Source organism: Carcharhinus amblyrhynchos, chromosome 15 (genome assembly GCF_965287045.1).
Source record: "Carcharhinus amblyrhynchos chromosome 15, sCarAmb.v2.hapA, whole genome shotgun sequence".
Taxonomy (NCBI): Eukaryota; Metazoa; Chordata; class Chondrichthyes; order Carcharhiniformes; family Carcharhinidae; genus Carcharhinus; species Carcharhinus amblyrhynchos.
Genome location: NC_137338.1, coordinates 4697579 through 4719897, shown reverse-complemented (window position 1 = coordinate 4719897; position 22319 = coordinate 4697579). Strand labels below are relative to the sequence as shown.

General features: G+C 45.4%; 1 protein-coding gene across 1 annotated transcript; it reads right to left on the bottom strand.

Annotated features, from left to right (window-relative positions):
* Nucleotides 1-8630: 8630 nt before the first annotated feature.
* Nucleotides 8631-21467, bottom strand: LOC145353501 (lysozyme C-like). The gene is made up of 5 exons (XM_080204309.1): nucleotides 21361-21467; nucleotides 17654-17814; nucleotides 15190-15366; nucleotides 14175-14256; nucleotides 8631-8694 (listed from the first exon to the last, which is right to left on the bottom strand). Exons 1-5 carry the CDS (start codon nucleotides 21465-21467, stop codon nucleotides 8631-8633), a joined length of 591 nt encoding a protein of 196 aa, XP_080060435.1.
* Between the last annotated feature and the right edge of the window lie 852 nt (nucleotides 21468-22319).

Sequence of the window (22319 nt, the reverse complement as noted above, 5' to 3'; positions counted from 1 at the left end):
CCGAAAATGACTATTTTGTTATCAGAAGGTAACAAAGGTCCTTGGAAATTCGAAACTCTAAGCTCCCTAAAACTCACGCCCAGCTGAACTACGTGCCAGCTCAGTGTTTCTTTTCTAGGTGAGCCAGAGGCTACGTTTCTATATATGACACTGTCGGCATCCTTGGGGGTTTTTACTGAGCAGAAACCGAACTGGACTAGCCGTATAAAAAGTGTGGCTAGAAAAGCGAGGCCACAGGTTTTGTGATGAGAAACTGACTCCCCAAAGCCTGTCAGCCATCCGCAAGGCACGAACCAGGAGTATTATAGAATACTGTCCTCTTGCCTGGATGAGTGTGCAGCATTACACTTGGAATACCGTGTCCAATCCTGGCCACCACACTACCCAAAGGACATGGAGGCTTTGGAGGGAGCACGGAAAAGATTTACCAGGATGTTGCCTGGCATGGAGGGTATTAGCCAAGAGGAGAGATTGAATAAACTGGGATTGTTCTCCTTGGAAAGATGGAGGCTAAGGAGTGACCTGATAGAAGTTTATAAAATTGAGGGGTATAGAACATTACAGCGCAGTACAGGCCCTTCGGCCCTCGATGTTGCGCCGACCAGTGGAACCAATCTAATGACCCTCTAACCTAAACTATTCCAATGTTATCCATATGCCTATCCACTGACCATTTGAATGCCCTTAAAGTTGGCGAGTATAGATAGGGTGAACAGTTGGAAGCTTTTTCCCAGGGTAGAAATGACAATTACAAATGGACACAAGTTCAAGGTCAGAGGGGAAATGTTCAGTCAAGATGTGCGGGGGAAGTTTTTTTACAGAGGCTGGTGGGGGCCTGGAATGCACTGCCAGATGAGGTGATTGAGGCAAATACGTTAGCCGTATTTAAGACTTATCTGGATAGACGGGGAATAGAGGGATGCAGGTGGCCTCAAGAGGTAAATGTGATCGGCGCGGGCTTAGAGGAGTGAAGGGCCTGTTCCTCAGCTGCACTGTATTTGCACCTTCCAAACCTGCAACCTCTATCAGGAAGAACAGGGGGCACAGGTACGTGGGAACCCCACCTCCTCCAAGTCTGCAATTTCCACATGAACAAGTAAAAACAGCTTTTGCACTGCCCCTTTGCAAAAAGGGTTTTCAGCTCAGCTGAATCAAGAACCCAGATGCAAAACAGAAAATGCTGGAAAAAAAATCAACAGATCTGTGGAGAAAAAGAGTTAACACTTTGACTTTGCACGACTCCTCTTCAGAGTTAAAGGGAGAGGGAAAAGTGCACAGCGGTTAGCACTGCTGCCTCACAGCATCAGGGATCCGAGTTCAATTCCGGCCTCGGGTCACTGTGTGGAGTTTGCACATTCTCCCCGTGTCTGTGTGGGTTTCCTCCGGGTGCTCCAGTTCCTTCCCACAGTCTGAAAAACGTGTGGATTAAATGGATTGGCCATGCTAAATTGAGCTAGTTTCAGGGGATTAGCAGGGTAAATATGTGGCATGAAGTAGATAGAGCCTGGGTGAGATTGTGTTCGATGCAGGCTCGATGGGCCGAATGGCCTCCTGTCCAGTGGGGCTTCTATCCTATGAAGAAATGTGATGGATTTTATACAGTTGAAGCAGCTGGAGCTTGTGGGAGAGGTGAGAGCTGGCAAAGGTTGGAAAAAGTAGTTTAGAGCACAAGAAAAGGAAGTGTCAGTGGCAGCATAATGAATAAGATACAGCAGCAGAATGCATTAATAGCAGGTCAGCACTCTGTGAAGGGAAAACCTAAGGGGTGGGGAGATTGCACTGGGACAAAATATTACTTTTGGATGAAAAAACGTGGTCAGGATGGAGAAGGTTCACACTCTGAAGTTGTTGAACTCAATGTTGAATCCAAAAGGCTGTAAAGTGCCCAATCAGAAGATGAGATGCTATTTGTCCAGCTTACATTGGGATTGACTGGAATATCACAGCAGGATAAGGATGGACATGTGGGAATGACAGCCAGGTGAATTGAAACGGCCAGGTGGAGTCATGCTTACAGACTGAGCCAAGGTGAGCGGTCACATAGTTTGAGCTTAGTCTCCCCAGTGTAGAGAAGACTGCAGTGGGAGCAAGTGGGTACAATAGACCAGGTTGAAAGAGTTGCAAGCGCAACGCTGTTTGAACTGAAAGGAAGTGTTGGGACAGTGAGGAGGAATAAGGTAAAGGGGCCAGCTGTTACACTTTCTGTGATCGCATGGGAAAGTGCTAAGGGAAGGGAATGAGGAGTTGGGACTGATGGAGGAATGAACTAGGCTGTCCCGGAAGGAACAGTCCCTGCGGAATGCTGATGGGGGAAGGGAAGACATATTGGAATCATTTTGGAGTTGGTGGAAATGGTGGAGGATGATCTCTTGGTGGGTTGGAAAGTGGGGACCAGGGGAACTCTATCATTATTTTGAGAGAGAAGGGAAGGGGTGAATGTAGTGGGGCAGAGATTGGTCAGACCCAAAAACCTCAGTGGTGGGGAGTAAACTGTGACTCAAGATGAGTCAGAAACATTATTTTGAAAGGTGTCATCAGATACAACTGAGAAGGGGAAATTAGTAGAATGGACCGGAGTCCTTATAGGGAATGTAGGATATGAGGATCTGTGGGAGTCAGTGGGGGTTTGTAATGAATATTGGCATCAATTTATCACCAGAAATGGAGACAGAGAAGTCAAAGGAGGGAAGTGTTGGAGATGGACCACGTGAAGGTGAAAGAAGGGTGGAAGTGGAAGCAAAATCAATACAGATTTCCTGTTCCTGATGAGAACATGAATCGACACCGATACAATCTTTGGAGTAAGAGAAAAAGACTTGTGGAAGCGGGCCCGGAGTCAGACAGGAGTAGGAAAGTTCCACATACCCCATACAAAAAGACAGTCGTAACTGGAGCCATAGGGCACCCAAAGCCACACCTGGAAATGAGATAAAGTAAAGGAGGAATTGTCAAGTGACAGAACAAGTTCTGCAAGGAGGAAGAGTGTGGTGGAGTACAGGGATTGTTCAGGCCTCTACTCAAGGAAGGAGTGAATACTGCTGAGACTCTCCTGGTGGGGAGAGGAGGTGTAGAGGGACTGGGCATCCATAGTGAAGAGGAGGTGGTTAGGTCCAGGGAAGTGGAAATTGTTAATATGATATAGGGCAACAAAGGAATCATGAATGTAGGAGGGAAGGGACTGGGGTTGGTGGAAATGGCAGAGGATGGTCCTTTGAATATTGGTGGGCTGAAAAGTGAGGACATGTGAGGACAAGGGGAAGTTTATCGTGATTGTGGGACAGAAGGGAAGGGGTGAGGGTAGAGGTGTGGAGATTAGTCAGACACAGTTGAGTGCCCTGAAAACCACAGTGGTGGGAAGGAAACCATGACTCGGGATATGTCAGACAGGTCAGGAATATAATTTTTGAAAGATGCAACTGAGGAGGGGAATCTAGAAGAATGGATTGGAGTCTTTACAGGGGAATGGGATGTGAGGAGAAGGTAAGATGCAAAAATATGTACAGTGGGACTGGAACAGGCTGATTTGAGGGGTCTACCAGGATTGTCCTGTTTGTGGATTTTGGGAAGTGGGTAGAAGTGGGCTGTGCGGAGTTGGGGGACCTGAGGTTGGAGGTTCTGCTGGGAAGATCACCAGAGGAAATGAGGCAATTGGCAGGCCTAGAAACATGGGTTCATGGTCCAAGGGGCAGTAGAGGAAGTGTCTGAGAATTGGATCTCAGCCCCCCAAATGTAAAGGTCAATACGCCAGACAAAAATCACACACCCTTGTCTACCCTTGGCCTTGATAACAAAGTCAGGGTTGTATCCGAGATAATAGAGTGAAACAAGTCCGACACAGACATGTTGGATTGTGTGACGGGGCAGAGAAACTGAGATGGCCAATGTTGTGTCAAGAGCCCTCAATGAAAAGATCAAGAGCAGGGAAGAGGCCAGAGGGAGGGGTCCAGGTAGAGAGAGATTATTGGAGAAAGGATCCAGTGAACAAGGTGAAGCTGGAGTCTTGCCAAGTCTACTCCCATCCCCAACGCCTCTTGTGTAAAAGGGTTATTTCTAGACACAAGGATCTCTAAATTCCTCAAAAGCTTCCCCTGTGTTTATTTTCTTGTTTTCTCTCATCTCCAGCTTGCTGAGGAACTTCCTGGAGAACTATCAAAAAACAAGTTATTTTAAGAAATGCAGTTCTTCTCTCTTTGAACTGTCCCTTTATTCTCAGAAAGAGCACATTGCCGCTCCTTATCTATTAGAAACTGAGGAAAGAAACATAGAAACAAGAGGCCATTCATTCTGTTCAAACTCAAGGCCCTAAAGCCACCCGACAGGGATTTGAATTGATCCAAGCTGTCAATTGCATGGGCTGGAGGGTTTGTTTCCATTCTGTAAACCTCTATGACTCTAAGTAACCCCCCCAGTAACTTTCCCCTCACACTCATTCAGCCCTTCACTACAACAGCTCCTTTCAGATACCTCTCACTCACCTCCCATTGATCTAACTTTTCTCCCTTTGAAAGGAGAAAAGTTTAAAGGGAGTATTGGGGGGGGGCTTCTTCACGCAGAGAGTGGTGGGAGTGTGGAATGAGCTGCCGGATAAAGTGGTAAATGCGGGGTCACTTTTAACATTTGGAGGGGTTCATGGATGAGAGGGGTGTGGAGGGATATGGTCCAGGTGCAGGTCAGTGGGACTAGGCAGAAAAATGGTTTGGCACAGGCAAGAAGGGCCAAAAGGCCTGTTTCTGAGCTGTAAATTTCTATGGTTCTATGGTTCTAACACTCCTTCCTTTATCGGAATAATAGGGAAGAACTTCTCATTCTGTAATTGTCAGCCTATCATTGCAAAAACCCTCTCTTCCACCTTTGCTGGATGCTCTTCCTCGTGTTTATCACCAGAGGAGCTCTTCCCCTTCCCACTTTTGGGTCGATATGACTGCACCAACTTCTCCCAGAATGTTCCTCAGTGAAGTCCGTTTGCCGCCTTTACTAATTCCTAGTTTTTTTTATTGAATTCAAATTTCACCACCTGCCATGACGAGTTTCAAACTCTGGAATATTAGCTGAGTTTCTAGATGAATAATCCAGGGATAATACCTCAAGGCCATCTCCTCCCCATTGCCAGATTTACATTTCTAACTTTTCCCAGACCTGAAATGTTAGCTTTGCTTCTCTCTCCACTGATGCTGCCAGATCTGCTGAGTGTTTCCAGCATTTTCCGTCTGATATTCTGAAGTGCACTAATCTCACCCCGCTATGGATTTCTCTATACATTCTGTTAACGTTAGAATTCAGTTTCTTCCCATTAGGAAGCAAACCTGAAGTCCATATAAGGTTGAGTTATTGGACCAGGGCTGGCCCTGCAGGAATGACCACTGGCAGGATGAAGTGATGAGGCATAGCTGAGACTCCTGGAGAGGGCACAATAAGAGTTTTCAGTCACCAAACTTTAAGAAGGAGGCGAGAGACCTTGAGAGCGTGCAGAGGAGATGTGCCAGAGTAGTATCAGGCACAAGGGATTTTAGTTACAAGGTTAGATTAGTGAGGCTTTGATTATTCTCCTTGGAGCAAGAGATGAAGGGCAGATTTGATAAATGTGTACATGGCAGGTTTGGACAAGGTCAACAAGGGAGAACTGATCCCATTAATTCCCATTGCAAGGATTGGGGAACATTGAGTTAATGATGCAGAAATAAACAATCCAATAATTAAGGTTTCCATTTGGAAGAATAGTAATTATGTGAAACAAGCATGACACTGTTGTGATAACAAAGTTATGCAGTAATTGTTAGTTCAGATAAATGGAGTTTGTTAAGTAAAGCAAGTTAAAGGCATTGAAAAGGTTATGTCAACTGAATCTGCATTACAGGGAGTTGTATTTATTTGTTTTTCAATTGTGGAATGTTGAAACACGTACATTGTTATCCAAAGGAAGAGGTCAAAATCCCACATGGCAGAGAGTGAAATTTCAGTTGGCAAAAATCTGAAATTAAATGGGGTGGCACGGTGGCAAAGTGGTTAGCACTGTTGCTTTACAGTGCCAGGTACCCAGATGGGCCTCAGGTGACTGTCTGTGTGGAGTTTGCACATCCTCCCCGTGTCTGCATGGGTTTCCTCCAGGTGCTCCGGCTTCCACCCACAATCCAAGAATGTGTGGATTAGGTGGATTGGCCATGGTAAATTGCCCCTTGGTGTCAGGGGGGTTAGCCAGAGTAAATACGCGGGGTTATGGGGACAGGACCTGATGGGATTGTAGCCAATGCAGACTCAATGGGCTGAATGGCATCCCACTGCGCTGTAGGGATTCTGTGACTCTATGAAAATATATAATTTTAACAGTTCATGATGGGACTTTTGGAATATTAAAAACACTATATAAATGGAATTGTTGTAAAGACCTATGATGATAAGCTCAGAAGTACATTGTGTTTGAATTTCCATGCTATTACCTTCACATGTGGATCTAAGTAACATATTTTGGTTGGTTATATACTATTCATTGCATATGGTGCATCTTAACTAAGTTAAAATTTGAAATCAATGCTAAAGGGTCTTACTGAAATCCTCACACAAATAGTTTCATCTCTGGACGTAGCATTAGAGAGTGGTAACTGAATTAAGACTGAAATCTGAAGTCGGGAGGTCATGGAACCTATACAAACTAAAGGGAGGAGGTGCTGGCTGTCTTGAGGCAAATCCGAGTAGAAAAATTCCCAGGACTGGGTACAGTATTCCCTCGGACCTTGAAGGAGACTAGTGTCGAAATTGCAGGGTGCCCTGGCAGATATATTTAAAATGTTGGTATCCACGGGTGAGGTGCCGGATGATTGGAGGATAGCTCATGTTATTTCATTGTTTAAAAAAGGCTCAAAAAGTAATCTGGGAAATTATAAACCGATAAGTTTGACGTCAGTAGTAGGTAAATTATTGGAAGGAGTACTAAAAGATAGGACCTACAAATACTTGGATGGACAGGGACTTATTAGGGAGAGTCAACATGGCTTTGTGTGTGGTAGGTCATGTTTAACTAATCTATTAGAGTTTTTCGAGGAGGTTAGCAGGAAAGTGGATGAAGGGAAGGCAGTGGATGTTGTCTACATGGACTTCAGTAAGGCCTTTGACAAGGTCCCCCATGGGAGGTTAGTTAAGAAGGTTCAGTCACTAGGTATACATGGGGAGGTAGTAAATTGGATTAGACATTAGCTCAATGGAAGAAGCCAGAGAGTGGTCGTGGAGGATTGCTTCTCTGAGTGGAGGCCTGTGACTAGTGGTGTGCCACAGGGATCAGTGCTGGGTCCATTGTTGTTTGTCATCTACACCAATGATCTGGATAGTAATGTGGTAAATTGGATCAGCAAATTTGCTGATGATACAAAGATTGGAGGTGTAGTGGACAGTGAGGAAGGTTTTCAAAGCTTGCAGAGGGATTTGGATCAGCTAGAAAAATGGGCTGAAAAATGGCAGATGGAATTTAACGCAGACAAGTGTGAGGTATTGCACTTTGGAATGACAACCCAAGGTAGAACATACAAGGTAAATGGTAGGACACTGAAGAGTGTAGTGGAACAGAGGGATCTGGGAATACAGATACATAATTCCCAATCACAGGTAGATAGGGTCGTAAAGAATGCTTTTGGAACATTAGCCTTTATAAATCAAAGTATTGAGTATAAGAGTTGGAATGTTATGGTGAGTTGTATAAGGCATTGGTGAGGCCAAATTTTGAGTATTGTGCGCAGTTTTGATCACCTAATTACAGGAAGGATATTAATAAGGTTGAAAGAATACAGAGAAGATTTAGACATGGTAGACAGTGCAAAAATTGTCCCCATTAGGTGCTGGGACAAGCATTAGAGGATGTAGATTTAAGCCGTTGGGCAAGAGTTTCAGGGGGATTTGAGGAGGAACATTTTGACACCACTGGTGGTGATGAGCTGGAACTCGTGCCCATTCAGGTAGTGGAAGGGAAAACAATCAATGATTTCAAAGGGAATCAGGATGGGCACTTGCTGGCCATCAAGTTTCAGAGTCACATGGATGGAATGGGGAATGGGACTGAATGGATTTCACTATGGAGAGCCGACATTCTCCAAGTTACCCTGCTAGTAGTGTCTTGTATCAATATTACAGCACCCCCCTCCTTTTCCAATTTCCACATCCATAGAACCCTACAGTGCAGAAAGAGGCCCTTCAGCCCATCGAGTCTTCACCGAACACAATCCCACCCAAGCCCTACCCCCATATCCTGACACATTTACCCACTAATCCCTCTAATCTACGCATCTCAGGATATCCTTAATAAAGAATCTGTAGCCTGGAACATTAAACTTACGCTCCAGTTAGAGTCAGTTCTCCACTATGCTTTCTGCATTTTGCTCATAGCCTTCAAATTCTATACACTTTCAGAACACCTCAATTTCTTTTCCCTTGAAAACAAGAATCCAAATTCCACCGCACTTTCTTCCAAACTAACCTCCACACATCCAGAATTATCTCAATCTTTAAAGGAATGAAACAGTTTCAGATTGATATTTGCTTGCGTTTATTTCAATGAGTTGTGTTTCCAGCCACTTAATGCAGAGCTAGCTACTGGATATATCCCATGCTACGCTGCGTTGAAGCCAGTGGGTATCTCCTCCCTCTCATCAGAAGCAATTGTCTGTGTAATGATTGATCGGTCTCCCTTTGCAGTACTCGACCCAGGAAACCCTACAAAACCAAATCAACAGAAACAGGGGATCAGTTTGAGAGAATCAATATTCATAATTATTTTATTAAGTCAAGGTGTTGGGTTCAGATTTCCCTGTCTCTCAAAAGTTTTCTTCCCTTCTCTCATAGGATGCTGACTCCTCCGAGGGTGAGGCAGCCCAGACATAACCCACTCATTCCTCAAGCAAGGAGTAACTCCAAGAAACTCAACTATGAGAGCACGTCAAAGGCTAGGAATACTGTGATGAATAACTCACCTTCTGACTCACCAAAGCCTAATCACCACCATCTACAGGGTACAAGAGTCAGGAGTGTGATGGAATACTCCCTACTTGCCTGGATGGAGAGTTCAACAATACTTAGAAAGTTCAACACCATCCAGGACGAAGCAGCCCTCTTGACTGGCAAACATCCATCTAAAAACATCCACTCCCTCCACCACCAATGCTCAGTAGCAGCAGTGTGTACCATCTACAAGATGCAACAGTTCACCAAAAATCCTTAGACAGCACCTTCCAAACTGACAAACATTTCCATCTCGAAGAACAAGGTTGGCAGATACATGGAAACACCACCACCTGCAAGTTCCGCTCCAAGCCACTCACCATCCTGACTTGGAAATATATCGCCATTCCTTCGCAGTCGCTGGATCAAAATCCTGGAATTCCCTCTCTAATGGCATTGTGGGTCAACCCACAGCACGAGAACTGCAGCGATTCAAGGAGGCAGCTCACCACCACCTTCTCAAGGGCAACTAGGGATGGGCAATAAATGCTGGCCAGCCAGCAGTGCCCATGTCTTATGAATGAACAAAAAAAAATGCACTAGGAATTCTCTGGAGATCAGATTACTATATTCAGCATGGGATACAAAATATGTCCAAGATATCGAAAGAACATAGAACATAGAACACTACAGCACAAACAGGCCCTTCGGCCCACGAGTTGCGCCGATCACATCAACACCTACCAATCTATAGACCTATCTATAACCCCCAATCCCATAAAACCCCATATACTCATCCAGAAGTCTTTTAAAAGACCCCAGCGAGTTCGCCTCCACCACCACTGACGGCAGCCGATTCCATTCACTCACCACCCTCTGAGTGAAAAACTTACCCCTAACATCACTTCTGAACTTCCCTCCTTGCACCTTAAATCTGTGTCCTCTCGTAGCAACCATTTCAACCCGGGGAAATAGCCTCTGAGAGTCCACCCTATCTATTCCTCTCAACATTTTGTAAACCTCTATCAGGTCGCCTCTCAACCTTCGTCTCTCCAGGGAAAAGAGTCCCAGCTCCCTCAACCTAACTTCATAAGGCATGCCTCCCAGTCCAGGCAACATCCTTGTAAATCTCCTCTGTACCCTTTCAATAGCTTCTACGTCTTTCCTATAGTGAGGCGACCAGAACTGCGCACAGTACTCCAAATGAGGCCTGACAAGGGTCTTATAAAGTTGTAGCATTACCTCCCGACTCCTAAACTCAATCCCTCGATTAATGAAGGCCAGTACACCATACGCCTTCTTGACCACCTCCTCCACCTGCGAGGCCGATTTAAGAGTCCTGTGGACCCGGACCCCAAGATCCTTCTGCTCTTCAACACTACTAAGACTCCTGCCCTTGATAGTGTACTCCCGTTGGTTCTGCCAAAATGGACGACTACACATTTATCCGCGTTGAAGTCCATCTGCCACTTCTCTGCCCAGTCCTGCATCCTATTTATATCCTGCTGCAACTTTTGACATCCTTCCAGACCATCCACAACACCACCGACCTTCATCAGCGAACTTACTTACCCATCCCTCCACTTCTTCATCCAGGTCATTTATGAAAATGACAAACAGCAAGGGTCCTAGAACAGATCCCTGGGGCACTCCACTGGTGACTGACCTCCATTCAGAAAAAGACCCATCCACAACCACTCTCTACCTTCTGCAGGCAAGCCAGTTCTGGATCCACAAGGCCAAAGGCCCTTGGATCCCATGCCCTCTCACCTTCTCAAGAAGTCTTGCATGGGGGACCTTATCAAACGCCTTGCTGAAGTCCATGTAAACCACGTCCACGGCACTTCCTTCATCAATGTGTTCAGTCACATTATCGAAGAACTCAACTAGGCTCGTAAGGCACGACCTGCCCTTGACAAATCCATGCTGACTATTCCTGATCATGTCAAACCTCTCCAAATGCTCATAAATCTTGTCCCTCAGAAGCCTCTCCATCAGCTTACCAACCACTGAGGTCAGACTCACCGGTCAGTAATTTCCCGGGCTATCTCTGTTCCCTTTCTTGAAAATAAGAACTACATCCGCAATCCTCCAATCTTCCGGAACCTCTCCCGTCTCCATTGACAACGCAAAGATCATCGCCAGGGGCTCTGCAATCACTTCCCTCGCCTCCCACAGTATCCTGGGGTACATCCCATCTGGTTCCAGCGACTTATCTATCTTGATAGAATTCAAAAGTTCTAACACATCCTCCACCTTAATATCCACAAACTCAATCTTTTCCATCTGCTGCAAATCCGTAGCAAAATCTCCCAGATCAGCTTCCACCGTGAATACTGAGGCAAAGTACTCATTAAGCACCTCTGCCATTTCTTCTGGTTCCACACAGACCTTTCCCCCTTCACCTTTTATAGGTCCTATCCCTTCTCTTCTCATCCTTTTACCTTTCACATATTTATAAAAGGCCTTGGGATTCTCCTTAATCTTACCGCCAAGGTCTTCTCATGACCCCTTCTGGCTCTCCTAATTTCCCTTTTAAGCTCTTTTCTACAGTCCTTATACTCCTCAAGATCCTTAACCTCTCCTAGTTCCCTGAACCTTTTGTACACCTTCCATTTCCTCCTGACTAGGTTCAACACAGCCTTTGTGCACCACGGTTCCCGCGACCTACCAAAACCCCCTTGTCTCATCGGAACATTGTCATGCAGAGCTCCAGACAAACATTCCTTGAATATCCGCCACCTTCCTTCGGTACTTTTCCCTAAGAACGCCTCCTTCCAGTTTATTTGTCCAAGTAACTTCCTGACTTCTTCGTATCAAGGAAGGGGAGAATCTTGTAATAATCTAGTCTAAAGATATACGGGTTAGGTGGATTGGCTATGCTAAATTGTCCCTTAGTGTCAGGGGATCTACGGTCAATGAAAGGGGTTATGGGAATAGGGCCTGGGTGGGACTGTGGTTGGTGCAGACTCGATGGGCCAAATAGCCTCTGTCTGCACTGTAGGATTCTATGAATTCCCCAGAGATGAATTGGGATTGAGGAACAGGACAAAAGATGATCAATAGTGCACTGCACTGTGAGGGCAGCTCAAAAAGATAGAATCATAGAATCCCTACACTGCAGAAGGAGGCCATTCAACCCAAAAAGACTGTATTGACCACAAACCCATTCAGGCCTTTTCCCCATCACCATTTATCCTAGCTAGTCCCCCAGGCACTAATGGTCAATTTAGCATGGCCAATTCACCTAACCCACACATCTTTGGACTGTAGGAGGAAACCAGAGCACCTGGAGGAAACCCATGGAGACATGGGGAGAATGTGCAAACTCCACACAGACAGCCACCCAAGCTGGGAATCGAACCTGGGTACCTAGTGCTGTGAGGCAGCAGTGCTAACCACTGTGCCACTGTGCTGTCCCAGCAGATCAGCAGTAGCAGTGATAAATCACTGCACTGATCGCATTGGCTTGTACTCGTTAGAGTTTAGAAGAATGAGGGGAGATCTCATTGAGACGTATAAGATGATGAATGGGATGGATAGGATAGAGGTGGAGAGACTCTTCCCGCTCAAAAAAGACAGTAGGACTAGGGGGCACAGCCTCAAGATAAAGGGGAGGCGGTTTAGAACGGAGTTGAGGAGGAACTTCTTCACTCAAAGGGTGGTGAATCTCTGGAATTCTCTGCCCGTTGAAGTGGTGGAGGCTGCCTCGCTAAATATTTTTAAGAAGCGGGTTGATGGGTTCTTGATAAGAGAGGGGATTAAGGGTTATGGGGAGAGGGCGGGAAAGTGGAACTGAGCCACAACAGATCAGCCATGATCTTATTGAATGGCGGGGCAGGCTCGAAGGGCTAGATGGCCTACTCCTGCTCCTATTTCTTATGTTCTTATGTTCTTATTGTGTTGTAGCAACAAAAATATATCAATTTACTTCCACTGCCTTCACTGTGAGTCTCTTTAACATTGACTTTAATGGAGCTAGTTTTGTAACGCTGAGAATTGTTTTTCCTGCAGGATTTTCTTCTTGCTGTTTTGCACCAGGGATTCCTTTAAAAATGGTGCCAGATCTTCAAAAAACTATGATGTGGAGATGGCGGTGTTGGACTGGGGTGGGCACAATAAAAAGTCTCACAACACCAGATTAAAGTCCAACTGGGTTATTTGGTATCATAAGCTTTTGGAGTGCTGCTCCTTCATCAGGTGAGTGAGACCCCATTCACCTGATGAAGGAGTGGCGCTCCGTAAGCTCTTAATACCAAATAAACCTTTTGGACTTTAACCTGGTGTTGGGAGACTTCTTACAGTTCAAAAAAATTAAGTTTCTGGTAGAGGCAAGCTAATTGGGCATGGAAACTGAACTGTGAAGAATATCTATCTATAGTGCACCCCCAATGTGATACTCTGTAAGACACATCCTCACTATAAAACTCTCACATTGAAGCATCCAATGCTTGTTGCACATTGCCACTCTCAATCTATAACCATTCAGATAATAATCTGCCTTTCTGTTTTTATATGGTCTCATTGAGTATCCACCTCTCTCAATTTACACCCATTCAAATATTAATCTGTCTTCGTATTTTTGCTACCAAAGTGGATAACCTCATATTTCTACACAACATACTGCATTTTCCCACTCATTCAACTTTGTCCAATTCATACTGAAGCATCTCTGCATCCTCCTCCCAGCTCACCCTCCCACCCAACTTTGTGTGATTTGCAAATTTGGAGATATTACATTTAGTTCCCTGATTTAAGTCATGAATATGCACTTTGAATAGCTGGGGTCCCAGCACTGATCCCTGATCCATTGATCCCACGAGTCACTGCCGACCAGTTGGAAAAAGAACCGTTTACTCCTACCCTTTGTTTCCTGTCTGCCAACGAGTTTTCTACCCATCTCAATACGCAAGTCCCAAACCCACGCACTTCAATTTTCCACGCAAATTCCTCATGTGAGATTGTGTCGAAAGCCTTCTGAAAGTCCAAATAAATCCCCTCATTCAACCCTACTAGTTATATCCTCAAGGAATTCCTGTAGATTTGTCAAGCATGACTTCCCTTTCGTAAATCCATGCTGACTCTATCTGATCCTGCCATTCTTCTCAAGTTGCTGTAAAATCTTTGATAATGGATCCTAGAATATTCCACACTACCAACGTCAGGCTGACTGCTCCTGCGACATTCCCTCGCTCATTTCCAACCCCCACAACTGAATGCAAAGTGAGGAAAAAGAGGTTAAGACTTTTCCATACCAGGCTTCCATTCCTTGTTGCTTCACTATGATTGCTGCACACGCAATGTCTGATTGTATGTCACTGCTGTCTTTCAGCAAATCTACAATAATAAAAGAAATATCACATTAGAATCAATGGTTATAGGTTAGGTATGTTTCAATACAGAATTAGAAAGTTCTCGGTTGAGAGATCCCAAGTGCAGCATGGTGGCACAGTGGTTAACACTGCTGCCTCACAGCTCCAGGGGCCTGGGTTCAATTCCCAAATTGGGTCACTGCCTGTGCAGAGTTTGCACATTCTCCCCGTTTCTGCGTGGGTTTCCTCCAGGCACTCCATTTTCTTCCCACATTCCAAAAATGTGCAGGATTGGCTGATTAGCCATGTTAAATTGTCCCTTACTGTCACGGGATACGTAGGTTAGAGGGATTAGCCAGGAAAATATGTGGGCTGACGGGGATAGGGCCAGGGTGGGATTGTTGTCAGCGCAGACTCGATGGGCTGAATTGCCTCCTTCTGCACTGTAGGGTTTCTATGATTCTACGAAGTGTGCAGGTGTCTGGATGATTTAAATACTGTGGCAGAGTTGGAGAGCCCTGGGATTGAGAATACTCTGCATTCTCTATGCTGCAACATGGTGGAATTGGTGTGTAAATTCAGCAGCGAGTGGAGAAGATGTGAGAAAGTCTTTTCTATTTAACAAAGTTCCATAAGCACCCATCAGATTGATGGTTCATTAATCTGTCTAGTTTTCACTCCAGTTGAGTGAGGAATGTTAACCGTGACAGCCTCCTTTTCACTTTTAATAAGAGGCAAAACCTGAATTTAAATCAGCAGCTCAACTGATGCAATCTTACATTTAGCACCAATATGGCATGCCTGTTCTATTATCATCCTTGAGCATTTTCTTTTGGCCTCCTATCCAGTGCCCCGGGATGCATTTTATAACTAGTTCAGTGCACAGCACTCCCAACTGCATATTCCTTATTCAAAGCAGGAAAGGAAAGTTAGATTGATGTTGTATTGGTACACCCACCGTCGCAGTTTATGTGGCAGACATTTGCACCATTCGGAAACATTGCGTCCACGCACCACCACTTGCTGTTGATCTGGAAGATCCCGCAGTCTGCTGACCAGATACTTCCTTCACTGTTTCTGTCGTAGTGCACTGCGAGTGTGTTGTACCTACTCTCATGGTAAGCCATGCAAACCCCTGCAATAGAAATGAACACAAATCGCTGTAGGTTAGAACACGTGGTAAAGCTGAAATGTAATTGACACTGCACCTTGCAGATGGAGTGGAGTCTCCAGTAAACTCTGGCTTTGCTGAACCCTGATGACTTTCTTCATGGTGTAGTTCTGTCTCTGTCGGCTTGACTGAGATGCGTTTGACGGTATGAAAGCAGGAGAACGCCAGCTGTTCCATTAGGTGTGTCTGACATCAGGATGACTAGACCATCACGATTAAACACTTCCCACCACCATTCCCACAGCACAGACATCACTGTGGAGAGGCAAAGAGCCAGAAAGGCAGAGACATTGCAGGGCTAAAGTTCAGAAAAAATACTTCTCCATCAACTCCGCTGATCAAAATCAGTTTCAGAAATCACAGGGGCTAAGTGTTATCTACAAAGAATCATAAGAATAAGGAGCAGGAGTGGGCATTCATCCCCTCCAACCTGCTCCGCAATTCAGTTTATTTATTCATTATAAGAACATAAGAACATAAGAAATAGGAGCAGGAGTAGGCCATCTAGCCCTTCGAGCCTGCCCCGCCATTCAATAAGATCATGGCTGATCTGAAGTGGATCAGTTCCACATTCCCGCCCTCTCCCCATAACCCTTAATCCCCTCGCCCAGCAAAAACCCATCAACCCGCGACTTAAAAATATTTAGCGAGGCAGCCTCCACCACCTCAACGGGCAGAGAATTCCAGAGATTCACCACCCTTGTCCCCTAGTCCTACTGTCCTTTCTGAGCGGGAAGAGTCTCTCCACCTCTATCCTATCCATCCCATTCATCATCTTATACGTCTCAATGAGATCTCCCCTCATTCTTCTAAACTCTAACGAGTACAAGCCTAGTTTATTCAGCCTCTCCTCATAGCTCAACCCCCTCAACTCCAGCATCAGCCTAGTAAACCTCCTCTGCACTCCCTCCAAGGCCAAAATATCCTTGCGTAACTGCGGCGCCCAAAACTGCACACAGTACTCCAGCTGCGGCCTCACCAATGCCCTATACAGCTGCAGCAAGACCTCCCTACTTTTATATTCAATCCCCCTCGCTATGAAGGCCAGCATCCCATTCGCCTTCCTGACCACCTGCTGCACCTGCAAGCTGGGTTTTTGCGACTCATGCACAAGGACCCCGAGGTCCCTCTGCACCGTCGCCTGCTGCAGTTTTTCTCCACGTAAGTAATAGTCCTTCCTACCATTCTTCCTACCAAAGTGGACCACCTCGCACTTGCCAACATTAAATTCCATTTGCCATTTCCTGGCCCATTCGCCCAGCCTATCTAGATCCTTCTGCAGACTCTCCACAAGACTTGTCACAAGTAGGCTTACATTAACACTGCAATGAAGTTCCTGCGAACATCACCTCGTGTCCACACTCCGGCACCTCTTTGGGTACACAGAGGGAGAATTTAACACGGCCAATGTACCTAACCAGCATGTCTTTCGGACTGCGGGAGGAAACCGGAGTGCCCAGAGGAAACCCACCCAGACACGAGGAGAATGTGCAGACTCTGCACAGACACAAAGCTGGGAACCAAACCCAGTTCACTGGCACTGTGAGACGTTAGCGCTAACCATTGTGCCACCGTGCCACCCTGATATGAGCATGGCACATCCCGACCATGGCTCCACTTTTCTGAATGATTCTAGACTTTCTAAATAACGTAATCTCAGCCCCAGGGAAGACGCAGTCCAGCTCTTTCTTGTTGACTCCGTCTTGTGGAGTCAGCTCTCAGTGCACAGGTAAAAGGTGTACTCCAGAGGCTCATTATTCTGCGAAAGGAACTTTCCAAATTCCAGTCCATTCTAAAATAAGGATCCATCTGCTCAGCCCAGACCAAACTGGTTTCAGCAATGTCGTGTGCACTCACCCACTGGCTGACAGAACGGTACACACAAATCACAAGCACAGTCTTGAAGCACTTTCAGCAGAACTAGGGAACACAGCCTCAAAATAAAGGGGACACAGTTTAGAACGGAGTTGAGGAGGAACTTCTTCACTCAAAGGGTGGTGAATCTCTGGAATTCTCTGCCCGTTGAAGTGGTGGAGGCTGCCTCGCTAAATATATTTAAGTCACGGGTAGATAGGTTTCTGATAGACAGGGGAATTAAGGGTTATGGGGAGAGGGCGGGAAAGTGGAACTGAGCCACTTCAGATCAGCCATGATCTTATTGAATGGCGGGGCAGGCTCGAAGGGCTGGATGGCCTACTCCTGCTCCTATTTCTTATGTTCTGCTTTAACGGAGTGGAGAAATGCCACTCACAGTCCGCCACGGTGTATTCAGCAAATGAAGTCAGGATGGAATTCTCTACAGCACGAGCAACCTCACATCGCGAAAGGATTTTGGCGCTGGAGACCATGAGGAGGGCGCTGAGAACAATAAGAGTCTTCACCTTGTCATGTGCGGGTCTGGTCACGACTGCTCTTTTATTTCACATCACACCTGTGACTACCACTTCCACTAAAGCAAACAACCAAGAACAGTGAAAAGGTCAGTGCTGTTTACTAGCTGGGGACCAGGTGTCTCAATGTCATGCTGTGATTGAACAAACACTACTATATGATGAAAGGGAAGCGTGGCTTTCAGCCAGTCCCAGACCCCTGCGTGCAGCCCTGAACTACTTTCTCAAATCCCTTTTGAAAGACATCAGCCTCCATCACATTCTTATAGAGTGCATTCCAGATCCTAACCTGAATAACCTCCGCACGAGAGTACGAAAATAGATAAGTCCCCTGGGCCAGATGGGATTTACCCTAGGATTCTCCGGGAGGCTAGGGAGGAGATTGCAGAGCCTTTGGCTTTGATTTTCATGTCGCCATTGGCTTCAGGTGTAGTGTCGGAAGACTGGAGGATAGCAAATGTTGCCCCCTTGTTCAAGAAGGGGAGTAGAGACCATCCTGGGACTTATAGACCGGTGAGCCTTACTTCTGTTGTGGGCAAAGTTTTGGAAAGGATTATAAGGGATAGGATTTATAATCATCCAGAGAGAAATAAATTGATTAGGGATAGTCAACACGGTTTTGTGAAGGGTAGGTCGTGCCTCACAAACCTTGTTGAGTTTTTTGAAAAGGTGACCAAAGAGGTAGATAAGGGTAAGGCAGTTGATGTGGTGTATATGGATTTTAGCAAAGCGTTTGATAAGGTTCCGCATGGTAGGCTACTGCAGAAAATGCAGATGCATGGGATTGAGGGTGATTTAGCAGTTTGGATCAGGAATTGGCTAGCTGATAGAAGACAGAGGGTGGTGGTTGATGGGAAATATTCAACCTGGAGTTCAGTTACTAGTGGTGTACCTCAAGGATCTGTTTTGGGGCCACTGCTGTTTATCATTTTTATAAATGACCTAGATGAGGGTGTAGAAGGATGGATTAGTAAATTTGCTGACGACACCAAAGTCGGAGGAGTTGTAGACAGTGAGGATGGATGTTACAGTTTGCAGAGGGACATAGATAAGCTGCAGAGCTGGGCTGAGAGGTGGCAAATGGAGTTTAATACAGAAAAGTGTGAGGTGATTCACTTTGGAAAGAGTGACAGGAGTACAGAATATAGGGCTAATGGAAGGACTCTTGGTAGTGTCAACGAGCAGAGAGATCTCGGGTACATGTGCATAGCTCCCTGAAAGTTGGCACCCAGGTTGATAAGGTTGTTAAGAAAGCATACAGTGTGTTAGCTTTTATTGGTAGAGGGATTGAATTTCGGAGCCATGAGGTCATGTTACAACTGTACAAAACTCTGGTGCGGCCGCACTTGGAGTATTGCGTACAGTTCTGGTTGCCGCATTATAAGAAAGATGTGGAGGCATTGGAAAGGGTGCAGAGGAGGTTTACCAGGATGTTGCCTGGTATGGTGGGAAGGTCTTATGAGGAAAGGCTGACGGACTTGAGGTTATTTTCATTACAGAGAAGAAGGTTACGAGGTAACCTAATTGAGGCATACAAGATGATCAGAGGATTAGATAGGGTGGACAATGAGAGCCTTTTTCCTCGGATGGTGATGGCCAACTCAAGGGGACATAGCTTTAAATTAAGGGGTGGTAGTTACAGGACGGATGTCAGAAGGAGGTTCTTTACTCAGAGGGTAGTAAGGGCGTGGAATGCCCTGCCTGCAGCAGTTGTGGACTCGCCAACTTTAAGGGTGTTCAAACGGTCAGTGGATAGGCATATGGATAACATTGGAATAGTTTAGGTTAGAGGGTCATTAGATTGGTTCCACTGATCGGTGCAACATCAAGGGCCGAAGGGTCTGTACTGCGCTGTAATATTCTATGTTCTATGTTAACCACCCTGCTCTTAACTCTATGCCTCAACTAGCAAAGGCCAGTAAATTGTATGCCTTCGAACCACTAAATCCACCTGTCTTTCTACCTTAAGAGACTAGCGCATGTGCACATCAAGATCCCTTTAATAAAAGCGAATGACTGCGGATACTAGATTGTGAAAGAAAACAGAAAATGTTGGAAAATCTCAGCAGATCTGACAGCATCTGTGGAGAGATTCAAAATGTTAGCTCTATTCTCTCTAACAGACCTGCTGAGAATGTCCCTCTGATCCTCAGTACTTCCCAGGCTCCTATTGTTCATCGTATATTCATAGAAACAAACAAAGTAGAAGCAGGAGTAGGCCATTTGGCCCTTCATGCCTTCTCCATTGAGCATCATTATGGCCGATCATCAAATTCAATATCCTGGTTCCCTCTTCCCCCCATACCCCTTGATCCCCTTAGCCCCAAGAGTTGTACCTAATTTCTTCTTGTCACAAGAATGTTTTGGCCTCAACTACATTCTGTGGAAGTGAATTCCACATATTCACCACTCTCTGGGTGAAGAAATTTCTCCTCATCTCAGTTTCAAAAGGTTTAGCCCTGATTCTCAAATGATGAACCCGAGTCCTGGACTCTCCCACCATTGGGAACATTGGCTGCGATTCTCCCAATGTGACCTGCAACTTTTCTACTGGGTCACGGTGGGAGACGCGGGTTTCTGACCTTGAACAATGATTCGTGCATGCAGATCAGATGTGTTGGATTCTGTTCTCCGTTGTGAATTCTTGCGAAATAAACTATGGTCTGTTATTGCTAACAAGTTGTTTTGGGTAACAGAATCTTGCAAAAATCTCACCCAGACTTTCTATTGTTCTCTCCAAGGATGTGGTCTTCATAATGGTGACTTCAGGCCATTTTGTACACGTGTCTAGCAGAAGGAAAAACATTTGTCCTTCATATGGTCCAACACAATCAATACAAACTCATCGTCATGGCCCTACTTGCCATTCCTATGGATGTAATGGTGCCAGTGGTGACAGGTTTCCAACTTTGCACAAGCCAAGCACATATCCACCCTCACCTTGACCTTATTATCGAGACCTTGCCACCAAAAATAGCACCTGACTATTGCGTTCAAACTTATCATTTCACAATGACCTGCTTGGAGTTGATTTTGTACACGTTTCAGTAACAGTGTAGGACTGATGACCTTCATTCCCCAAAGCAGGCAACCAGCCTATACAGATAGTTCAAGTCCTCAGGTAAAAATGGCTTCACTCCGGGTCTTGCCACAAAGTGCCATCTTGCTTGCCTTCCGTCCTTGATCTTTAGCTTGACCGAGATCTCTTCCAATCTCCCAAGCTCTCCATGAAAGATAATGGCATGTTTTTTCAATGTCTTCACCTAGTTGTTTTGGATTTTGACATCAGATTCACCATGGCCCAGTTTAGTTTGATTCTCTCCAGCCATTCTCTCCATCCATTAGGGCTGGATAGTTACCGTTAACGACATGTGGGGACAACTCTGTGGTCTGACTGTTTAGCTATAAATTTGCACCGATACTGCCTCTCAGCAGAACCACTTCCCCAGTGCAGGTTTTGAGCATCATCTTTGAAGGTTTTAAGGCAATATCACGTAGTTTCTCTTGGTAAAACATTTCTGGGACCAACAAAGTTGTTGGTGGCTCCAGTGTCCACCTCCATTTTTACCGATTGTCCGTCCAGTGAAGGAGTAATCCAGTATGGCTTGTTGTGCCTGCAGTGGTCGGGACTTTCAATGACAGCTCATCCTCTCTCTGACTGTGGTTCTGGTCCATTCTCATGCCCTTTATGTATCACATGGATAGTCTTCCCCTATTGAGTTTTCAACTTGATGCATTTGTTTTTTATAATTCTTGTTTTAAACTTTTTATTTCTTCCTGCGATGCATACGTTTGATGTGTCTCGTTTTACCATGGTTCCTCCATTTTCAGCTTTACACCAGTAGTCAGTTGCTATGTGTCCATTTTTTGCTCAGTGGTGGTAATTTCGAGCTTGTGTTTGCCTTTGGATCTCACCCAACATTTTGTGGATTCTAGAGCTCGAGTTTAATTGTTGGACTTCCTTAGCTGCTAACTCCATGGCGATTGTGGCTTCTAAAGCCTTCTTTAGGTTTAAGCTGCTTTCTGATAACAGCCTTTCCTGGGTAGCTTTATTTCTTAACCTGCACACCAGTCTGTCTCTAATGGCATCATTCAAGACATTTCCAACTACACAGTAAGTTCTCCAAAGTAGCTTTGAGCTGTGATTTTTTTCACTTTTTTACAGAGTCATAGAGTCATATAATTTATAGCATGGAAACAGGCCCTTTGGTCCAACTTGTCCATGCCATCCCTTTTTTTAACCCCTAAGCTAGTCCCAGTTGCCTGTGTTTGGCACATATCCCTCCGTACCCATCTTACCCATGTAATTGTCTAAACCCTTTTAAAAAGAAAAAATTGTGCCCGCCTCTGGCAGCTTGTTCCAGACACCCTGTGTGAAAAAATTGACCCTCTGGATTTTTTTGTATCTCTCCCCTCTCATCTTAAGCTATGCCCTTTAGTTTTAGACTCCCCTATCTTTGGGAAGAAATATTGACTATCTAGCTGATTTATGCCCCTCATTATTTTTTAGACTTCTATAAGATCACC